Raw genomic sequence first — 22,497 nt, 5'->3', positions numbered from 1 at the left:
CGGGTAAGGTTTTCGTACTGTGTATAAGGTATGGGATATGAAAAGTAAGTTTGTATCTTGTTGTTGCTGTAATTCAGAGAATACGTGAGACTTTTGTGTTGAATGTAATTTGTATTTCAGCTGCTATACGGTGTTGGTATAAACTGTACATAGTGTCTTTGGGACAGAGGTATTACAAGTGAATATACTTCGATATACGACATTGTATGATTTGGTACTTTCTGCCAGTAGTGTGTTGACATTTTTTTGTTTGTAAAAGTTTCCATATTCTGACAGCAGTCACTTTTTTATTTGTCTGTGTCGGGGGATGTCTTTTTTTGCAGGGCCGGGTGTAGTGTTTAGTTGTTACATTTTCGGGAAATGCTATTGGTTTGATCACTTTTGATTGATATTTGTATGATAATGAAAATAGTGAAAAAACAGCGGTTTTGGACTTTTCAGTATGTTTGCCGCTACGGCGTTAAGCGTCCAGGCAAAATATTTGTATAGCTTTGTAGAGCGGGCGATTTCGGACACAGAGATACCTAACATGTATGTGTTTCACAGTATTTAACTACTTTTATATGTGTTCTAGGGAAAGGGGGGTGATTTGAATTTGTAATACTTTGTATTTTTTATTTTATTTTTTTTCCCCTTTTTTTTGTTTTTGTTTTTGCATTTATTAGACTGCCTAGGGGTATTGACATGGGTGGGCGGTGTCGCGGATTGTCAGAGCGGTGGGGGTCGGCAAACATGACTGCTCCGGAGCGTTAAAGAGAGCCTCCTGGAGTATTGTTAAGGTGAGGGGCAAAGTGGTAAAGTATATGTATATGTGATTGTGTGGGGTTAGGGGCTAGGCTGTAGAGGGTAATATGAATTTTGGGGCTTGCTATGGTCCAAAGTGTGTGAGATTGCAGAGATAGTGATGTGAGTTTGGGTTTTGTGGGGGTCCTGGCACAAACGTATTTGCGCTATTGTGACAAAAAGTAGCCTATTGCGCAATGGGGTGTATTAACTATGTTTGTGGAAACTTTCAGCCAAATCGGTCGAGCGGGTTTTGCGTGATTGAGGAACAAACATCCAAACACACAAACTCACAAACTTTCACATTTATAATATTAATAGGATAAAAAGATCATCCTTTAATGGTGATAAACCAGATTCTCATAAAGCAAAATGGTTGTCATATATTTCTTTTGCATTTTACTTAGCTCTACAGTGTAACACTATTGACATACTGTAAATCCTATTATTAATATTATAAAGGTGAAAGTTTGTGAGTTTGGATGTTTGGATGTTTAGATGTTTGTTCCTCAATCACGCAAAACCCGCTCCACCGATTTGGCTGAAATTTTCCACAAACATAGTCACTACACTCGATTGCGCAATAGGCTACTTTTCGTCACAATAGCGCACATACATTTTTCCCAGGACCCCCACAAAACCCAAACTCACATCACTATTTCTGCAATCTCACACACTTTCGACCATACGATTTGGCTGAAATTTTCCACAAACATAGTCACTACACTCGATTGCGCAATAGGCTACTTTTCGTCACAATAGCACACATACGTTTTTCCCAGGACCCCCACAAAACCCAAACTCACATCACTATTTCTGCAATCTCACACACTTTGGACCATAGCAAGCCACAAAATTCATATTACCCTCTACAGCAGAGGTCAGCATGCCAAGAGTGGCACTCCTGCCATATTTCACTGGCACACCAGCAGCCCAGGACCTGCAAGAGTTAAATGAAGTCCGAGTCTCTTCAGTGGGCTGCTAGAGCTCAAGCATAAGGACACTCCCCTTTGAGAGGGGTGCGGGAAACCCAGGGGGTGGAGCTTAATCTCTCAGGTCTGTGCCTGTTATAGTGGTCTGCATCCTGCTAACATTCCCCGAGGAGAAGAGGAAGCTGCTAGCAAAGTGACACTGAAAAACACACAGGTACATAGGATTACTGTTCTCAATAATGTCCGGCATTTGGGGTTATTAGTTTAGTCTTAGTAACTCCATGTGCCTCACATTAATAGGAATAACCCCCATCATGTCCCTCATATTAACCCCTGTGTGCCTCACATTAATAGGAATAAACCCCATCATGTCCCTCATATTAACCCCTGTGTGCCTCACATTATTAGGAATAAACCCCATCATGTCCCTCATATTAACCCCTGTGTGCCTCACATTATTAGGAATAAACCCCATCATGTCCCTCATATTAACCCCTGTGTGCCTCATATTAATAGGAATAAACCCCATCATGTCCCTCATATTAACCCCTGTGTGCCTCACATTATTAGGAATAAACCCCATCATGTCCCTCATATTAACCCCTGTGTGCCTCATATTAATAGGAATAAACCCCATCATGTCCCTCATATTAATCCCTGTGGGCCCCATATAAGGGTTACTAATAAACCTCAATAATGAAGATACTTAACTGTTACCTCCAAGTCTCTCACATATCAGTAACTCTTACACAAGGGTTAATGTGAGGGACATGATGGGGTTAATTGCTATTAATAAGAGGCACATGGAGTTACTAAACTGTCATGCACAGGGCCAGACTTTATGTGGCTGCTCGAGAGTATCCTGTGCCCAAAACTGACATGTACTGGCAGAAAATAACAAATCATACAATGTCGTATATCGAAGTATATTAACCTGAAATACCTCTGTCCCAAAGACACTATGTACAGTTTATACCAACACCGTATAGCAGCTGAAATACAAATTACATTCAACAAAAAAACCTCATGTGCTCTGAGAATTACAAAAAAAACAAGATACACAGTTAAATTTCATATCCCATACCTTATACACAGTACGAAAACCTTACCCGCGCCTGTATATACCCACTTCTACAATCACCGCAGACGAAGTCGCGGGTACCAGCTAGTATGCCATAAACGTCTGAGACAGGAATATGCCTTTAAACCACTCAGGTCACTAATACCCTTCCTTTTATACATGTCTGCTTCCTTCTAACTCACCCAGTCTGTAGATGGGTTCCACTGAGAGGAGCTGCTGGAGTGACGTCTGCTCTGCCGGCCTTGTGCAACTTCCTTCAGGATGTAATAGGAGACAAGGTCAGATATTAGAATTAAAATACATGACTGCAGATACAGTATATTTACAGCTCTAACAGCCCAGACCAAATAGATATTCCCTTCCCGATATCTGCCAAAATAGTACCGCAGACGTTGGGTGTTTAAAGTTGGTGTCTGCTCGGGAACTCAGTAGAGCCCAGACGCCACCATTTTGGGGTGGATTGCTGTTACTTGGAAAAAAATCCTGAGTCAGCGATCTACTGCCATGACAGCCCAGAGCCTATTGAAAGCTCCAAGGCTTGTCTGGTATTATCTTCTATTACAGGTTGCTCTACGCAGCCTGTAATAAAACTGCTGGCATTTTACAATGCATTGCATTAGTGATCATACCTCCTGGAGTTCAAGACCCCTAGGGAGTCTAATAAATAGAGTAATATTAAGAACAAAAAATAATAGCAATTAAAAACTCAAATTGTCACCCTTTCCCTAGAACACACAAAAAAGTAAATTGAAACACATATACATTAGGAATCCCTGTGTCCAAATACACCTCTCCTCATCAAACTTACAAATAATTTTTTACAAAGGTTGGGGGGGCGGAGAGAAATCACTGCCTTTTTTGACTCTTAAAAATCTGAAAAAAACTATCAAAGGAATAGACAGTCCCCAAGATAGTATAGCTAAAATGTGAAACTGGCCATGCAAAAAAAAAGAAAAATCCCATGCATCCCTATACACAGAAATATAAGAAAAAGTTACAAATGTCAGAAGTTGGTATCCCTGGAATCGTAGCAACCCATAGAATACATTTTGGCTGCACTGGGAATGCCATAAATCGAAGCCTGTAAGAGATCTGCATAAACACAGTTTTTCTCCTATTCCACCCCATTCTGAATTCTGTCCCAGTTGCTGGCACATTTATGAAAAATTTAATGATACACACACGAAGTACAATTTGTCCTGCAAACATCAAGCCGTCATACAGCTCTGTGACTGGAAAAATAAAAAACATTATGGGGTTTGGGAGGCGGGGAGTCATACATGAAAATCTAAAAATGCCTGCGGCAGCAAGGGGTTAAGTGACTGGGAGACTTGTTCTACAAGACAATGCTGGCTAGATCAGTGAATCTCCTTATATGTCTTTTGTACAGTTTAGGAGTCCATAAAGATACTAGAGTAAAATGCAATGATTATAAGAATAGGGAAAATGTAAGGAATCCTATTAAGTTCACGCACCCCGCTCTGAGACTCTGTGTCACTCAATGGACGGGACTGGCTGCTCTCTCTGGGTGATGAAGGAACTTCAGGGTCAACAGCTCGTAAAGTCCCATCTTCTGATACTTGAGATTTCTCTGTCAGCTTCTCTATACCTGTCAGAATGAATAGTCGTAGTGAAACTTAACCTAAATCTTTAACTTTTCAGTACAAGATCATACAAACATACTGAGGTTCTCTTATCTGTTCAATTTAATTTTAGAATTAAAGGGATCCTATCATACAAACACTTTTTTTTTCTCATTAACACATCGGAATAGCCTTAAGAAAGGCTATTCATCTCCTACCTTTCATTGTCTTCTCCGCGCCGCCATTCCGTTAGAATCCCGTTTTTTGTCGTTATACAAATGAGTTCTCTTGCAGCACTGGGGGCTTCGCCAATGCTGCCAGAGAACTCTCTCCAGCGCCGCCTGCATCTTCGTCAGCAACATCCTCTTCATTCTTTTCTTCCGACGCAGGTTTCAAACTTCTAGACCTCGGGCAGAGCAGACTGCGCATACCCACAGGCCACAAGAAAATGGCTGCTTACACAGTATTGTAAGCGGCCATTTTCTCGTGCCCTGTGGGCAGGCACAGTCTGCTCTGCCCGAGGCCTAGAAGCCTGAAACCTGCGCCGGAAGAAGAGGACGTTGCTGACGAAGATGGAGGCGGCGCTGGTGAGAGTTCTCTCGCAGCATTGGGGACGCCCCCAGTGCTGCAAGAGAACTCATTTGCATACCAACAAAAACCGGGATTCCTACGGAACGGCAGCGTGGAGAAGACAATGAAAGGTAGGAGAAGAATAGCCGTTCTTAAAGGCTATTCCGACGTGTTAATGAGAAAAAAAAGCATTTGTATGATAGGATGCCTTTAAGCAGCACTGATCATTGCAGGTCTGCACCAATCCCAATGATCATCTGGTATCACAGGGGGACATTTGTGCTTTACAGTGAAAGGGTTTTCCAACAATTGACATTTATCACCTATCCACAGGGTAGGTGACAAATGTATGATAGCTTTAAGCGCCAATTCTGGGACTCCTGTGGTCACTACAAAAAGTATGTGCAATAACAAAAGATTACTGGTCTTAGTGGAAACAGGCAAAGGTCAATCAAATTTACCAGGTGTGGCTATTAGACTGGTTTTCAGGGTGCCTGGTTCTGCTGGGGCAGCAGGTCTGGACCCCTCCATTGATGCGCCGTCTTGAGAATTGGTACGTGAAATGGGTTCTGCGGTTTTCTTTTTTCTCTGAAGTGCACGTTGGATGGATGGGGTGTCTGATGGAAGGTTGGCTAACTGGTGAAATACACTACGTTTCCGGATGATGGCGTAAACTAGGCTGGAATTACCTGAAAATATTGGAAATGAACAAGGTTTAGTAAGGAATCCAGAGATATGAATGTAAAACAAACAGAGCACAAATGATAGACATGCCGAGACTGGCAATAATTGTCAGGAAGAAATGGCCCCTTTAACCTAGGAAATGGTGGTGGTGCAGGACCTGAAGCCACGATAATGTTTTTGGACAGGTCACCATGAACAAAAAAAAATCCAGACAAGTACATGAAACTCACCGTCAAACTGATACTGGATGATATTGTTAAAAACTTCAAGCAGGAAGAAGACGAGATGATGGTTCTGTGGGGAGGAGAAGAGGAACCACGGACTGGAGAAAGCTTCAAGAAGGTGCAGGAGCTTGTTAGCTGCTACCATGGACAGAGACTTCAAGTATGGGGATACTGCACAAGAAAGAGAGCGAGCATGAAGTGAACAGCACAGAGTATGGCAACTTTATCAAAGACATCTTCCATGATGGAGGTCACATTCTAGACCAAGCATGTACTGAAGCCTATGAGAGTTAGACTAGTTTTGCACAATTGAATTATGGGCATATTACAGAAGAATGCCCTGACCCAACTGCACGGTAGGGGTCTGGTTCAGATGACCCACTTGTCTATAACACAAAAGCAAAAAAAAGCCCATAATATATTTGTCTGGCAAACTGAATGCTGGACCATTTCTGTAAGGTACAGTTCTACACTGCTGGATGGGTGCACCAATTTTGGTCTCCCCTGCTAAGTGCCTTTTGCAAGAATCTGCCAGGTCTTTAGCTTAGGTCATCAATATGTTATCAATGGAGGTCCAATGTTTGGGACCCTCACTAACTGGGTGGTTGAAAAGGCTGCAGCATTCTTGGCAAGTGCAGTGGCCTCTGCATGGAATACAAGGCATTATGGCGTACATAACACAGAGACCGTGCTTGGTAATGCAGCTTGAATGGGACTGAGCTATCGCTATCAAACAAGTATAACATCTCAAGTGTAAGCCAACCTTTCCAAGCAAGAGGACATCTGTTCTCTCAGTGGCTGGGCCTCAGCTATCAGATATTTCTGAAAAGTCTTCTAATGCAAATAGAGCTTTGATATGTAAACTTGTAAAGAACATATACAAAAAAAAGAATATTTATAAGACTGAGCCAAGAGCAAATAATAGCTAAGGCTATATTCTTGGCTGAAGAAATCCGAATTGAACCAGTATAATAACTTCGAATGGCTCTAAAAACTGTATTATATCAACAACTTTGCTCCAGCTGCCACCTAGTGGACAAAATTAAGCATGCTTGCAAAGCAAACTGGGGCAAATGGAAGATGTTTAAAAGGGGTTTCAAATTTGCATTTGATTTAATTTCATCTACATGTGTCCAGAATTCTTTACTGGGGTTGGGACTTTATAATATAGTGCTCCAAATCACCTGTCTACCATCACACACCTAGTAATACAATACCATGCTGTTTACCAGCAGCCACCACTAGATGGCACTCACTGCATAGCTAACATTGACCTCAATTATAAATTCACATGTAGTAAGCTTTACTCAGTGTAACACCTACATTTTTTAGAATTTAACTACTTAAGGTATTCTAGTGGGCCGATCAGAGGGGATTTTGGAATACTTAAAAAAAAACAAAAAACATTTTCACTAGTCTTAAGATTTTCCTAAAGAAAAACATGAGGAGTCTGCAGTTCATTGGGCCCCAAAGCTGACAGCAGTCAACTGCTACTGTCTCATGTCTATGGCCAGATTTACACGGAGTTAGCCGAACCAACTGCTTTCTGCAGAATAAGCCAACTATCTTAGGAGTGTAATTTTCTGCTGCAGATGACTCAAAGGGGGAAGAAGGGCCAGGCATGATGAACTTCACCACCTGATCCATATGTCCTTAGGGTAGATAAACCGCCAACACCAGAGGTGTCTGACAGCGGCTTACTCCCCCAATCCCACAAAAAACAAAGGCAAGTCTAATGTGCATTTGTCGAGGGAGTCAGGCAGAACAGCTGGCCAATGTGTTAGCAGTTGCCCTGGGCATGGGCACCATGCAACTGGCTGAAAATGTTTCAGTATATAAAGCTATAAGTGCAGAGGAAATCATAAAAGTAAAAAACCCAACATGCAATTTGCTCCCATTCAATTATCCCCATCATTGTACCATTCACTATGATGGTCAACAGGCAGTCATATAATGGTTGCAAGCGCTGATGTCCACTGGTGATGATCTTGTGAAAAACCTGAGTAGAAAAATAAAAAGATTTAAAAAAATAAAAGTACAGCTGCAAATGTAGGGATTTTTCATATAATTTAATAAAACTGATGTTTATTACATTCATCTTAATCTACCGTTTTTTGGGGCATTTTTTATTCAAAATTTTTTTTATTGTTTTTCCACAATTTTACAAAGGAAGGAACATTGCAACAAGAAATCAAAACTTGAGAACATCATAGTTAAGGTACATAACAGTAGTATGTTTGAGGACATACCTAACTGGTAAGCTCAGTTATTACAGGAGTGGGAATATCCACAATTACGAGCATGGTGGAACTGATGTTCAGCCCCAAAGACTGTGGATAGGGGGGAAAGGGTGGTGTTGAGCCCTCAACTCAGTGTGGGGAGAACATGGGCTACATAGTAATGTGATGTGATGAATATAGGAAAGTGAGGTGGTATGGCGAGTAGGGGTAGGGTCTAGAGATTAAGGACATGGCAATAAAAATGGGGGGGGGGACGTGTATCGTACGGGAGGGAATACTGAGAAGAAATGGATGTGGTATATTGTAATGTGGTGTGGTGTATTGGGTGGGAGTTTAATAGAGTTAGTAATGAATCTATTCTGTGCTGGCCTCAGATGCACCAAAATTATTAAGAGGTGCACACAATTTGGTACAATTTTGATGCATCTTGGGTGGTCTGTGCACCAGAAGCTAAAATCTACACTAGTTAGGTACTGGCATAGATTTTATCCATTAAAGCCCACTATGTGAGCTGTAAAATAAAAAAAATAAAAAAAATTAAAAAAAATTAAAAAAAGTGAAGAGTCACAATTTTTGGCAGAAATACAGCCATGCAACAAGTACGACTGTTATCACACATTTCACACCATAAATACATAAATAGGCGTAAAATGTACAATAAACCTCTATCATAGAGGCAGCCATTACATGTTTATATAACTCAGGTTGTACATCTTGTTTATGGGGGGATTCCAATTTATGACATTATCTGTCAGGGAAAGAAGGAAGGATTGGGCATGCTGAATTTTATCATGACCAATCCTTTATCCTCGTGGGAGATAAACTGCCAACGGTGAGGTCTGGGGAAGTTTTTTTCTCTCTCTCATTAAGAATACATGCACACTAAGATGAGCCTAGCATGCAGGTGTACGCAGGAGCTGAGAGGAACAGACAATGGCCAAGTGAGTGTTAGGCTGACAGCTACTGAAGGTATATAGTATAGGCCTCACTCACCACAATAAGCAAGTCTGCATGTGTTCCTGTGAACACTGGGATATCCATCGGGACTCTCACAGAGTATGGCTTGTTGAGACGAACTCCAAAATTCCTCTCACCACTTAGCAGCAGAAGAATGAAGACCCCAATGTGCATGAGACCAACACGAGCTGCAAGAAGAAACATAGTGAACAGCAGGCACAAATTTACGTAAGATCACAAAACCATCAAAATGAAGGGAAAAGAGAGTGAAGATGATAAAACTAAGGTGGAGGGAAATAAAAGGAGTGCCGACTCACACTGGTCCGCTCGCGCATCGTTCAGGAAGTACAGAATTGGAACCAGAACGTCCAGGACGTCACTGCTCTTCAGTACAAAGAACAGGAACTTCTGTGGAGGTGAGAGAGATGGAAATGGTGAGAAGCCGAGCACCCAGTGCACCAGTCAGACACTGAATACAGAGATTGTAAGAATGCGTCCTGACCTTGTTAAAGTCACACAGTTTCCAGAAAAGAACCAGCAGCTCCTGGTGGAACTGGATCTTTTTGGTAGAATTTGGCAGATATGTCTGAGTGAGCGGATTGAGGAGCAGACGGGCAAGTCCCTTCAAGATGAACTGGAAGTCCTGGAAGATAATAAGGGATTGAGTCAGAATAAAATAAAATAAAAAATACTTTAACATAAAGATGGCTCATCAAGTCCTTCATTAACTGGCTACAGATAAGACTTTTTATTGTAATCACCAAGAGGCCTTAGTCCAATGTATGTACCTTTTTATGGCCCTGCATTAGTAGTCCAACCCAGGTATCCCATGCCAGGTATAATGGGTGCTTGATGTCTAATGACAACTGGGTTCCAACAGCTGGGATTGAAAACATCGTAATTCCAGGCCATTTAACTCTTTAGATGCAGTAGTCAATATCGACTACAGCGTCTAAGGGGTTTGACAGACTAACTAACACTGCCATCAGCCAAACCTACAATTGCTGTCATAGCATCCTGAGGCCCAACAAAGGCTTCCAGGACTGCCATGTACAGAGGCCAATTAGGCCCATTATAGACTATCTATCAATATAAAACTGAAAAGCATCATAGCTTGTAATACAGAGGTATGTTATAGAAGTGATTAGAAGATCCTTTATTCATGTCTGCTTGTGAGTTAATTCAAACACGGGAACTTGGGATCCCCATTCTTGTAATTAAGGGGTCCCAGCAGTCAGACTTCAACCAATCTAGCATTTATCTCATATCTAATCGATATGCAACAACTTGTTAATCCTGGAATATTCCTTTAAAGGGGTTAACCCAGGATCACAACTGATCACCTATCCAGAGGATAGGTGAGAAGAGCCTGATCAGTGGGGTTCCCACTAATGGGACTAGCGTCCAGCACGAAAACCATGTCGCTCCAATTGAATAGAGCAATGATCACACGTGACCTGAACGCCATTTCATGTCTGTGGGACTGATGAAGATAGCCAATGCACATGCCACACCATTTTCTTACCTCCTCTCTGTGGATCCGTGACAGATAATTCACAAACAGATTGTCTGGTGTTGGGCTCTATAAGAGAACAGTGGATTAGTATGTCAGCTACACTAAGTATACAAGGAGCCACATGTAATGAGGTAACGTACATCACCCTCATCCATTGCTGTACTAGTGGTAGTTCCATCCATGCTGGGGCTAGTGGTGGTGGCAGAGTCAGAGTCTAATGTGACAATCAGCAGTTGGGCAGAGACCTCGACCAATGGTTCTCGTGAATCCCAGAAAAGCAGATGATTGTAAGGGATTCCGTAACCAACCGGATCATACGCACACACCACATTCAAGAGGGATGTGAAGAGGGGGAGGGCATGTCTGCAGAAAGAGGGAAAAAAGCAAAAACAAAAAAAAAATTAAAACACAATAAATTGCTGAAGTGTGCGCTGCTGTGATGTCCACCAAATTTATCATATGCCACACAAAGTTTGAGAAATTCAGCGTATCTCTACAAATGGGAGCTGAGCTGCAGCAGCAAGACACATGCACTACACAGTATATGGAGCGGTCTGCTTCTGGCTCCGTCCACTGTATAGACTTGGTGCCACCAACATTGGAGCCCAACTGATCTGATATTGATGACTTATTCTAAGGAAAGATCATCAATATCAGAAGCCTTGAAAACCCCTTTAACATTAAAGACTCTGCACACTAAATACAGGATACAGTTGGAGCCTTTACTCATTGACAAAATGGGAAAACAAGAAATAATTGTACTTCGGGGACCTTAGAAGTGAGAGCTACTAATACATTAGTTACCTGCGGAAATCTCTTGTCATTTAGATCATCCCAATTATGTTACAACATATGCCAAGAGGCAACATGTACAGTATATTACCCTTTAGCTATAAACAAGACCTGTCTATGTTGGCAACCAGCAGAGCCTGACGGACCCTGTTCCCTTTTAATCAGGTCATATCAAGAATCTAAACTATCCATCATAACTCCCACCTTTTTCTCCCATCACTTCCAGCTAACATACGGAACGTACACAGACATCTCCCATAAGGAGCACACACGCTAACCTCTAAATGCTACAATACTGCCTTCCCAAACAGAAGACCCCATAACATAAGATTTAGTGTAAAGCTTGTGGATAAAGCCACTCAGGCCTGGTTTACATGTGTGTTCGGTATTCCATTGGGGGAGTACGCACAGGGACCCCTCAAACGGAATACCGAATGCATTAAAAAGCGGTGAGCAATGAAAGCACACGGTCCCCATAGACAATAATGGGTACCATGTGTTTTCAGTGCGGTGTCCGCACAAATCATGCAGAGAGAAAATTAGTTTTTGAAGTACTTTCCTCTCCGCATGATTCGTGCGGACATCGCGCGGAAAACACACAGACCCCATTCTAGTCTGTGGGGTCTGTGTGCTTTCATTGCTCACCGCTTTTTAATGCATTAGGTATTCCCCAAACAGAATCCCCGAACGCAGATATGTACCAGACCTTAGTTTGTTTCTTATATACAAGCAACTGTATATAGGAGCTGCAGTAAATAGCACTAGGGAAGCTTACATTAATATGATTAATAAGATTTTTTCCAAATATTTCTTGTCTAAATCTGGGGTGCATCTTATTGTTCAAAAACTACAGTGTCTATTGCTCCCAGCATACATCCTCCACTAACAGCAACATCCTCAACCTCTCTCTCCAGCTCCATTTTGTTCACACAGCCTCCCATCCTATTGCTCCAAATTGGCAATTTTGGGCATCACAATGATCCTTGCTCTGAATCCCCAGTACTCATCATTCAAATCAATAAAATAATAAACTAATATCTAAAAACAAAAAAGTTTTCCAGAATTTACATTCACATACCGATTTTCTGTGGAGCAAAAAAACTGTACCCATGGGTTGGTTGTACCGCTGTTCTCCGATGATGGTGGAAGGTACATTGCCTCGGAGAAACATGTCAGGAGGAGTTTAAGAAGTTCGGTCCTAAAAGAGAAGGATGGGCAATTTATTTTTATCTATCAATTTTTTGAATAAGCCCTCTGTCTCTGCCTTTGCCATGTGGGCAGAAGTCTTGATGGCAGAAGTCAGTCTTCCATGGTGTCCCCTGATGACTATTTTGGGAATGAGAATGCCAATGGGGATAAGGGGCATCAAAATAATGACTATGGTATTCGGGTTTAATGAATCATAGATTACCCCATTGGAGTTAATTCTACTTACAGCTTATGCATTGTTCCTACTAAAGTAAAGTAACTGAACCCCTATTTTTGGGATCAGTGGGGGTCTGGTTCATCAGATGATGAAGCTATCCCCTACCCTATTGATATGGGATTACTCGTAAAATTGGTAAGACTCCTTTCATGGAGAGATGCTCACCTGTTGAGATCATGCGTGTGGTTGGGTGTTGGAGATTGAGCAAAGCCAACACCAGCTTCCCAAATGTACTCACAGCTGTCAAGAGTGTGGATGTCTTCTGCCGCATCCTACAGAGAAACAATATCCAAGCACTGATTTATGAAGAAATTGTAGTAGAAAATATCCAAGTACTGTCCTGCCTGGACCTCTCTCCATAAAGGGTTATTTACATCTTCACCCAGGTCCAGACGCAAAGGATTTATGGTATGGATTCCATACTGCGAAACTCCAGCGGTTTACAGTACAATAAATGTGGGTGAGATTTTCAAAGCCCCTCCATATTTATACAGAAATTTCCACACTTAATCAGAACATGACGATTATTATCAAATCCATGGCATGCTCATTCCATTGTGGAGTTGCTTTGAATTTGCAGAACATTTACATATGAAATGCCATAAATACTTGATAGATTAAGTCACCTCTGGCTCCAAAATAGGGGTCCCCATTGTCCATTCAGCCTGGTGAGGTGGCTACTGGCTGAGAATAAATGGAGAAATAACTGTGCATGTGCATAACTCTCTCTGATCATTTCAATGGGAGATAGCTAAGCATTCATGCTGTGACGGCCATAGAAGACAGAAAGAGCTGTGGACCTGTGTGGTCACCTTTTTATTCAGTCTCTGCCTGAATGTGGTGGCTAACAGCGCCGCTGTTCTGGGGACAGGTGAGGGTCCGAGACAGTTGGACTCTTATACAAGGGGAACCTGGAGAATCAAGACTACGTATGGCCAGAATAAACTAGACGGTGACAGCTCTTACCGCTCCACTTCTCTTGTGGCTTTGTACTGTAAAATCAGGACAGAAGAGAAGATCAGCAATGGCGAGGAGCAGGGATTCAGCTAATGGACGCGATCCATCATCCTCATCATCTTCATCCTGAAAGAGACATCCTCATTGCTATGGCTGAAAGATTATAGCACATACCAATATGTACAGAGGGTAAGGTTAAGAGAAATAAAGATGTCCATACATATAAGAACATAGTTGGCGAACCCACCCATTTCCATGGAACCAGCCAACTATGTTATGGATATGGGGATGGGGAAACTTTCCTCCAGTAAATGAAATACAACACACTTGATCTTTTGTTCTCATGGGAAAAAGCTGCCATCAGAGGCGCCTAGAAGCAACTAACTACCCTCTCTTCACTGAGAACATATGCATACCCATATCCCACATAGAAGGGTCTGGAGTAGCGTTTAGCCAATGGTTATTGAAACATCTTGCTGGTAGATTTCATTCAGTTACCTGGCTACGCCCAGCACCAGGAACTGAAGACCAGAAGAATCCTCTCCAGTCCGGGTCCTCAAAGATATAGGGTAGTACACGTGTCAGCAGCCGGGCACAGTTCAGCACCATTTGCTTCTCGTTGTCTGAGTGACATCCGCTGTCGGCACCCGCCACCAGTTTTTCCACTGCCTGCAGGGCACAGACAGTAAATACGTGAAGAACATATCTCCAAAGTTCTCAGATGTTCATAATACTGACTGACAGCCAAGGGTTTCATTAGCTTTTTATCATCAATTACCTTGTAACATAATGTTGCCAAGTTCGATGGCGATTCTTCTCGTACAGCACGAATCTCAGCGGCTGGGATCAACGCAAATACATCCTGCACAGAGGTGGCCGAGTCTGACCAAAACTGGTCCCAGAAGGCATCATCTGTAGCTTCGACTGGCTGTAAGACACAACAATATAGTGGATGATCAATCAATACTTCTGCAAACATGTCTGACAAACACTGGTCGCAAGACTGGTCCCACCTAGTACAAAAAGGGTGCAAATTCAATAACACAAATGTCACTTTCTGAGCAAATACATAAAAAAAAGCAGATTTATGAGAAAGGTCATGGCTGAAGTGAAATTCTACAGAGTGAATTTCTGATAGGGCTGTATTTAGCACGTGCCAGCTCACCTGACAAGTATAGAAAAAGGATCTACATATATCCTATGCACATCTTTTGATACCATAAAAATATCAAAATGTAATAAGAAAAATATCTTTGAATCCAGTGGGACAGATTAACTAATGAAAATACAGCAGAATTCTGGTGTAACTTGCACCTAAAAAAACAATGTCCGTATCCAACATCATATTTATCATGTATTTTAGACACTTTTTTGGGACTCATCCAAGAAGAGGTATCATGTACCAGAACTAGGTGTGGCTTAAGTCCAAGCATACTCAAGTAGCACTGCCGCATTACAGTGATAAATTATGCATGTCACTTTTGTAGATTTAGAAAAAAACAATTTTGTAGTCTTAAGGAAATAAGGCAGTTGGTGCACTGGGGGTGTGGCTTCAGCTCATTGGAGCACTGCTCTTGCTACTCAGACCCCTACCAACTTCTGCCTGCATCATCTATGAAGTGGGAGTTGAGTTGATCTTCCCACTGGCTTCAAACCACCTATCCTGCTTGAGTAACAAGAGCAGTGCTCCCAGAGCCGAAGGACCGCCTCCAGTGCGCCAAACTGCCTCAGCTGCAAAGTTGTTTGCTACCAAATCTACAAAAGTGACAAACATAACAGAGGTATGCAGTTTGTCACTAATGTGCTCTGTAATGCAGTGTTGAGCAGGAAATTATGCTTGGGGAGGTGATAGACTTTCTTCTGACATAAATATTGTCACTCCTTAGGGAGAGACCACCATATAGGTGTGTGGAGATTTATTAAGCCTTTAGCACTCCACTTCGCAAGGAACCATGGGAAGAATATGCAAATCTGTCTTCCATGATGTAATTAGGAAGTCAGAAGCTGCCTCATTGTTGCAAACCAATTGAGAGAGTATACCTGGTAATAATCCCAGCGTCATTGCAAAATAAAGGCCTCTAGGAAGGTCGGGCATGATGCTAAAGGGAGCAGCCTTTATTGGGTTATTTCACTGGAATCCTGTCATCCTAACTACATCAGGGAAGACAGGCTTGCACATTCTAGTGAGCACCCTCTATTGGTTTGCAACAATGAGGCAGCTTCTGACTTCCTAATTACATCATGGAAGACAGATTTGCATATTCTTCCCATGGTTCTGACATAAAGTAAGCCAAAAGTAAGGTGGATGTTGTTTATGCCTAGCAGAAAAAGAGTATACAAACTGTATCTACTAAGATGACAATAACTCCATTATGAGCTTAGGAAAATAGCCAGAAGAAAGCTCACATGGGGTGCGAGGCACTATAGTCACTAAAGCATGCAAACCCTTTGTCCTTGTGAGACATGATAAACTCTCCTCACAGACCTTTATGTACATACCCATGCTGATAGAGCCCCACATATGCGTGAATAGCCTTTAAAAAGGCTATTCAGGCACCGTAAATGTTATATTAAACTACCCCCCCCCCCCCTCGTTTTAAAATAAAACCCTAAAAAAGAATGTTGTCTACTTACGGATCGTGCACTGTGGGGGGGGGGGGGGGGGTACTTTAATATAACATTTACGGTGCCTGAATAGCCTTTTTAAAGGCTATTCACGCATATGTGGGGCTCTAGCAGCATGATTTTGCTGATAGAGCCCCTTTAAATGCATAGATGGCTGTTATAGTCTATGGAGAAGCAACATTCATTGATATGCACAGAAATAGTAGAAGAGAAGGAGCGATATACGCACACCTCCATGGCAAATTTAGCTCCACCCACTTTTATGTTGACTCCGCCCATTCTCATTTATTTTTCATGTGCCCCCACACAGTATAATCCTCCTACAGTCAGCTGTAAATTATATGTTCCCCCTCCATCTCTGCCCCCAGATTCATGTCCCTCCATCTCTGCTCCCAGTTTCATGTCCCCCCATCTCTGACCCCAGAATCATGTCCTCTCCATCTCTGCCCCCAGATTCATGTCCCCCCATCTCTGCCCCCAGATTAATGCCCCCCATCTCTTCCCACCGATTCATGTTCCCCATCTCTGCCCCCAGATTAATGTTCCCCCATCTCTGCCCCCAGATTAATGTTCCCCCATCTCTGCCCCAGTTTCATGTCCTCCCATCTCTGCCCCCCGATTCATGCCCCCCATCTCTGCCCCCAGATTAATGTCCTCCCATCTCTGCCCCCAGATTCATGTTCCCCCATCTCTGCCCCAGTTTCATGTCCTCCCATCTCTTCCCCCAGATTCATGTCCCCCCATCTCTGCCTCCAGATTAATGTCCTCCCATCTCTGCCCCCAGATTCATGTCCCCCCATCTCTGCCTCCAGATTCATGTCCCCCATCTCTGCCCCCAGAATCATGTTCCCCCATCTCTGCCCCCAGTGTCATGCCGTCCCCTCCTTCACCTGCCCCCAGTTTCATGTTCCACCTCAATGTCTACACACAAAAACCACTTAAACTCACGTTTTCCTCGCTCCCCCACCGCGTCCTCTAGACGCGGATCTGAGTTGAAATCGGGACTTACTTCCCTTCAACCGGGACCGCGGGACACGTCACCGAAATCATGAATGTCCCGCGGAAATCGGGACAGTTGGGAGGTATGTACTGTATACGCTGTGCCAAATCTCATCCATTAGCCATTAAAACACATATCAGGGAAATATACTGTAGCTCAACCTCTGAAGCTGTTTCTGAGCATTATTATGGCTCCAAAGTCATCCAGGAACAAATTACTGCCCCTTTAAAGACATATCTAGAGCTATAAAACAGCTTTTCATAAATGATTAGTACAGGTGAACATAAGAAACTTTGCAACATATATCTTATTAAGGAGACCTGTTTCCTTCACCACTTCTCAGGCTGCTCTCCTCCTCCTGTGACCCAGATTTAATAATAGTGCAAACATGTTGATGCGGATGACAAATCTGGCGTATCTTAGATCACATGTCAGACACAAGGCCCACGGGCTTGTTTTTTGTAGCTGCGGCCCAGGACCATATCTGCCATGGTGATACGGTGCCTCAAGGCATGAGCCGGTGGGGGGGTTAATAACCTTACTCTAGGTTCACACTAATGTTCGGGTTTCCATCTCTCATGTCTGCATGGGAACCCCAATGGGTTTGCACCCATGTTTCGCTGGGAAACCAAGGGAATCTACTTAGAGGTGACTGGGTTATTGTCTGGGGCCTGGGGCTTGTGGTGTATGCGTATAACAGACCGACTGGAGACAATGGAGGTGCTTCCGATAAAATCACCAGGATCTGACTGACTATTTGGCCAAGGTGCAACACATGACATCACACTGAAACCACACAGGTACATACAAGGCTGGGTCCTGACAAAAACCAGGACAGTGAACAATGCTTTCACCTCCATAGATGAAAGATAAAAAGGTGTTGTACTGTCACAACACCTACAAAAAACGCATTTTGTTACAACCGAAGAGGTGCACTAATTAAGCGACAACTCACCTAGCACTGCCGTGAGGCGCAACAAACCCACATAGGCCAGAATCCTCACACCACCACTAAAATATACATATACATAGGAGGCCCAACAAGAACCTCGGTGATCCCACCAATCTCCCAGGAATCCTGTCCTGCAAGGGCCACAAAACAGGGACAACTTTCCATTATCGCACACACATACATTATAGATATGTGTATATATCTAGTTATACATAATATATGAGGGATACTAGCAGCCCTCTCTATGTCCATTATGTTTCCTGGTGCTTTAATGAAGCAGTGAGCAGGATGAGAAGCCAGAGCGGCGTCTATGTAATGTGCGTTCAGAGCGGTGACGCAGACATGACGCACACAATACACATGCTGTATCAGACGTCTGCAGCTGCCATACCATTTAACACTGCAGATGGGTAAACAAAGGTGTGGGTGTAGAGAAGTGTGCGGACATGAATACTGCCCTCCATGTTACATCTGTACCAGCCTGCCTAGGATGACAGCTGATCTAATAGAAAGGAGTGGGGACTGCTTGTGTGATAAGATCTATCATGATGGAGTCTGGCGAGGTGTCCTGAGCTAGAAACTTGTTCTACAGGCCTGTCCTTTGCTGCGTAATAAGGAAAGTGAATGCCCTTCCCCCTCTTTAACAGGTGAACAGGCAAAAGAACACGTGTGACAAGAAAAAGAAACCCAGGCCGCATATCAAACCCAATACGGTGTTAAAACACTGGTTGCAAAACTACAACTCACAGCATGCCTTTCCCACTGCATTACAACGTAGTGCAGTATTCTCGTAAGTCAGGTTAGGCCGTATTCACACTAAAGGTATTGAGTGGTTATATTATGGCAGATTGTAGCAGCATTGTCAAAACAGAAGTAAAAAAAAACAAAACCTTCTATTGTTTTGTTTTTTTCTAAAAGCTTTTCTGTAATAGGTAGTACATATTACACTGAAGTTTTTATTCAGGGGTCTGGAAAAGCTGGGTGACAACTCTTCTGGGAGACGATATGCCAGCCAGATTGATAATCACTCACTTCTCTCAGTAAGGGTGCATTTACATGTTCGGTCTTTTGCATGCAGCTTTGGAAGCCAAAACCACCATCTGTCCATTGTAATTTCACCCACTATGAGCCGAACCTGATTTAGCTTCAGAAACCTAAATGTGTCTATGCGCCCAACAAGATATTAGTAAAAGATGGCCGAGTAGAAATTTAAAGAGGATCTGTCACCTCTTTTTAGAATTTGACCATGAAATAACAATTCTGGAGCACTGTTACCTATTACTCGGCCGTTCCTCTGTTATTCCTCCTAGAAATTTATGGATCAAGCGACATCGGGGACCCCCCCAAACAGAAAACCAATGCATTGACAAGCAGTGAGCTTATGAAAGCACACGGAATCCACTGATTTTAATGGGGTCCATGTGTTTTCTGCACAAATCATCGGGAGAGGAAAGTACTTCCTTAACTACTTTGCTCTCCGCATGACTCGTGCCTAAAACACACGGACCCCATTATAGTCTATGGAGTCCGTGTGCCGTCATTGCTTCCCACTTGTCAATGCGTTTGGTATTCTGATTGCCGAACGCAGATATGAACCAGGCCTCAGGCATGTTAGGAGAGGGGACAGCTCTGAGGCAGAGACTTGAATGAAAGCCAGAACTTTTTTTCTTCATTTTTTCTTTAGCGGGAAATCTACATTTTATTTGCAAAACTAACAAAAACATTTGTGAAAACTAAGAAAAAAACCCCAATTAAATAAATATATATATATATATATATATATATGTATTAAGGCAAGAAACAAACTATATTAAGGCCTGGCTCAGACCACCGTTGGACTCTCCATTCAAAATCGCCAGGCGAAAAAGTCCTGCAAGTCTGACAGAGTCTATTTAGCAGATACTGTATGATGCTGCGGATTTTCTGCATGCAAATCTGCAAGGTGTGACTTCACTGTAAGGTTTTTATTGAATATAACTGAATTTGGAACTTTCTGTAGAGAAAACAAAAAAGTCTGAAAATGTAGAATGTTTTTAAGATAATCTGTGCTTGGATTTGTCCATTACAGTGCAATATTTATTAAAGGGATAGTCAATGGCGTAACTAAAGTCTTGTTTTGGTAAAAACTGCTTCAGAAAACACCAGGTGGTTTTCCCGTCCTCTAAAGTGAATGGACTGTAAAAAAAAAAAAAAAAACACGCTAGGCGTTTTCAGTCGGGTATTTTTGCAAAAAAACGCTAGGCGTTTTTTGCCTCCCATTCACTTCTATTATTGCTTTCCTCAGACGGAATCCACCTGAAGAAAGGTCATATCGCTTCTTTTTTCTGCAAGCAGAAAAAAAAAAAAAAATAGAAGTCTCCATAGACCACCATTATATGGAGGCAGATTTTGAGGTGAAATCTGCTGTCAAAATCTGCCCCATGTGGTTAGAGAAATCTGAGGGTCTCCTTGGTTTATGGACCAGATGGAAGCTGCAATCTCAATACCAGTGCTTATGGGGACCACAAAGGCTCCTGGCCCCTCCTATAGATCAATAGGGGGAGGGAAAAAAAAAACACAAAAAAATTAAAAATGCAGCAAAAACTTTGCTGAAAAAAAAACGCAGCATGTTTTTGCAGTAATTTTTTTCCCCCCGTAACATTTGTTAGCAATTGCATGGGGTTTTAACCTTAGGGCGCATTCAGACAGTGCTCTGGGATGCAGATAAAACAGCATTCGTATAAACTGCATTGAGGTTGTAGGACCAAATCAATAAGGTGAGTATTAGTGTGCATTCACACAGTACGATTGGGTGCAGTTAAAATCCGCAGAAAAACTGCATGCAGTTATAGTACAGATTGATTTTTTTTTATTTCACAGCTAAAACAAGTTAAATAAATGCGTTTAAAAACTGCATGTAGTTCTTTTTTGAACTACACAACTGCACCCAAATGCAGTGTGAATTCAACCTTACTTTTGTTACTTTATATTATAACATTGTTATATAGAAGATCCACCTAAAATCCAAGCAAATACAATGTGTGTGTGTGTGTGTATATATATATATATATATACACACACACACACACACAAAGCGTACACATTACATGGTTCATTTGATCTTTCCAATGTGCAACCTGTATATAGTGTCCCACTATAGCTACGTATATAACATACATACATATTGCACAGTCAGTACCTCTTGCATTTGTATCAGATGGCAGTATACATATATTATATCTGTATCTAATATACATACGTAATACACCTACGTATATAATGCATATTATATATATATATATATATATATATATATATATATATATATATTACTCTTGCAGCAGTGTGACCTATATGGATACACACATATACAATATACATAGATATACACAATATGCAAAACTATGCACACTATATATTCAGTAGATTTCTCTTGCAGCAGTATGATATATATTGATATATGCCGCATGCAATAGACATACTATACACAGTATATTTCTCTTGCACCCATGATATATATTGATATATATACACACAATATAAACACAATGTACAGTATATTTCTATACAATATCAGTATTTCTCTTGTAGCAGTATGAAATATACACTATGCACAGTATATTTCTATATGTCAGTATATTTCTCTTACAGCAGTATGATATATATTGGTATATACAATATACACACAATGTACAGTATATTTCTATACAACATCAGTATATTTCTCTTGTAGCAGCATGATATATACACTATGCACAGTATATTTCTATATGATGTCAGTATATTTCTCTTACAGCAGTATGATATATAGGTATATACAATATACATACTATACACACACTGCACAGTATATTCCTCTTGCAGCAGTATGATATACACTTATGTAAGGCCACCATATGTAACTCCTATACACCTGTTCTGTGCTGTCCTATAGCTATAGGTGTGCCCGCTCGGCCCCTCCTCCCCGGTACCTGTGTTTTCGTTGTCAGCTGGATGACCGCTTTCCTGAAGTTCAGCTTGGTGTCCGTGTTCCCCATCCCGGTGCCGGCCGGGGCTGTAAGCTCCGCCTGTCCTCGGCCCGGTCCGGATCTCTACTAGATCCGCCTGCAGCAGCTAGGGAACCGGATCAGTCAATCAACACAATACCACGCCCCCTTACGTCATTAGACACGCCCCTCCCCCCTAGCTGGCGTTTG

At 42.1% G+C, this 22,497-nt stretch overlaps 1 protein-coding gene across 1 annotated transcript in view; it reads right to left on the bottom strand.

Moving 5' to 3' along the window:
* Nucleotides 1–22,436, bottom strand: part of HID1 (HID1 domain containing) — a 31,375-nt gene extending 8,939 nt beyond the window's left edge. Inside the window, exons 1-16 of the mRNA XM_075277236.1 lie at nt 22,273–22,436; nt 14,524–14,673; nt 14,244–14,414; nt 13,755–13,871; nt 12,954–13,060; nt 12,441–12,560; nt 10,711–10,933; nt 10,580–10,636; nt 9,557–9,697; nt 9,372–9,462; nt 9,091–9,242; nt 7,778–7,856; nt 5,864–6,028; nt 5,411–5,638; nt 4,272–4,405; nt 2,979–3,050 (exon numbers count right to left, since the gene is read on the bottom strand). Of these exons, the coding sequence (XP_075133337.1) occupies nt 2,979–3,050; nt 4,272–4,405; nt 5,411–5,638; nt 5,864–6,028; nt 7,778–7,856; nt 9,091–9,242; nt 9,372–9,462; nt 9,557–9,697; nt 10,580–10,636; nt 10,711–10,933; nt 12,441–12,560; nt 12,954–13,060; nt 13,755–13,871; nt 14,244–14,414; nt 14,524–14,673; nt 22,273–22,338 (2,073 nt within the window). The 5' untranslated portion in view covers nt 22,339–22,436. The remainder of the gene's footprint in view (nt 1–2,978; nt 3,051–4,271; nt 4,406–5,410; nt 5,639–5,863; nt 6,029–7,777; nt 7,857–9,090; nt 9,243–9,371; nt 9,463–9,556; nt 9,698–10,579; nt 10,637–10,710; nt 10,934–12,440; nt 12,561–12,953; nt 13,061–13,754; nt 13,872–14,243; nt 14,415–14,523; nt 14,674–22,272) is intronic.
* Nucleotides 22,437–22,497: the final 61 nt, after the last annotated feature.

Source organism: Leptodactylus fuscus, chromosome 6 (genome assembly GCF_031893055.1).
Source record: "Leptodactylus fuscus isolate aLepFus1 chromosome 6, aLepFus1.hap2, whole genome shotgun sequence".
In the NCBI taxonomy this organism is placed as follows: Eukaryota; Metazoa; Chordata; class Amphibia; order Anura; family Leptodactylidae; genus Leptodactylus; species Leptodactylus fuscus.
This window is presented reverse-complemented; position numbering and strand designations above follow the sequence as displayed.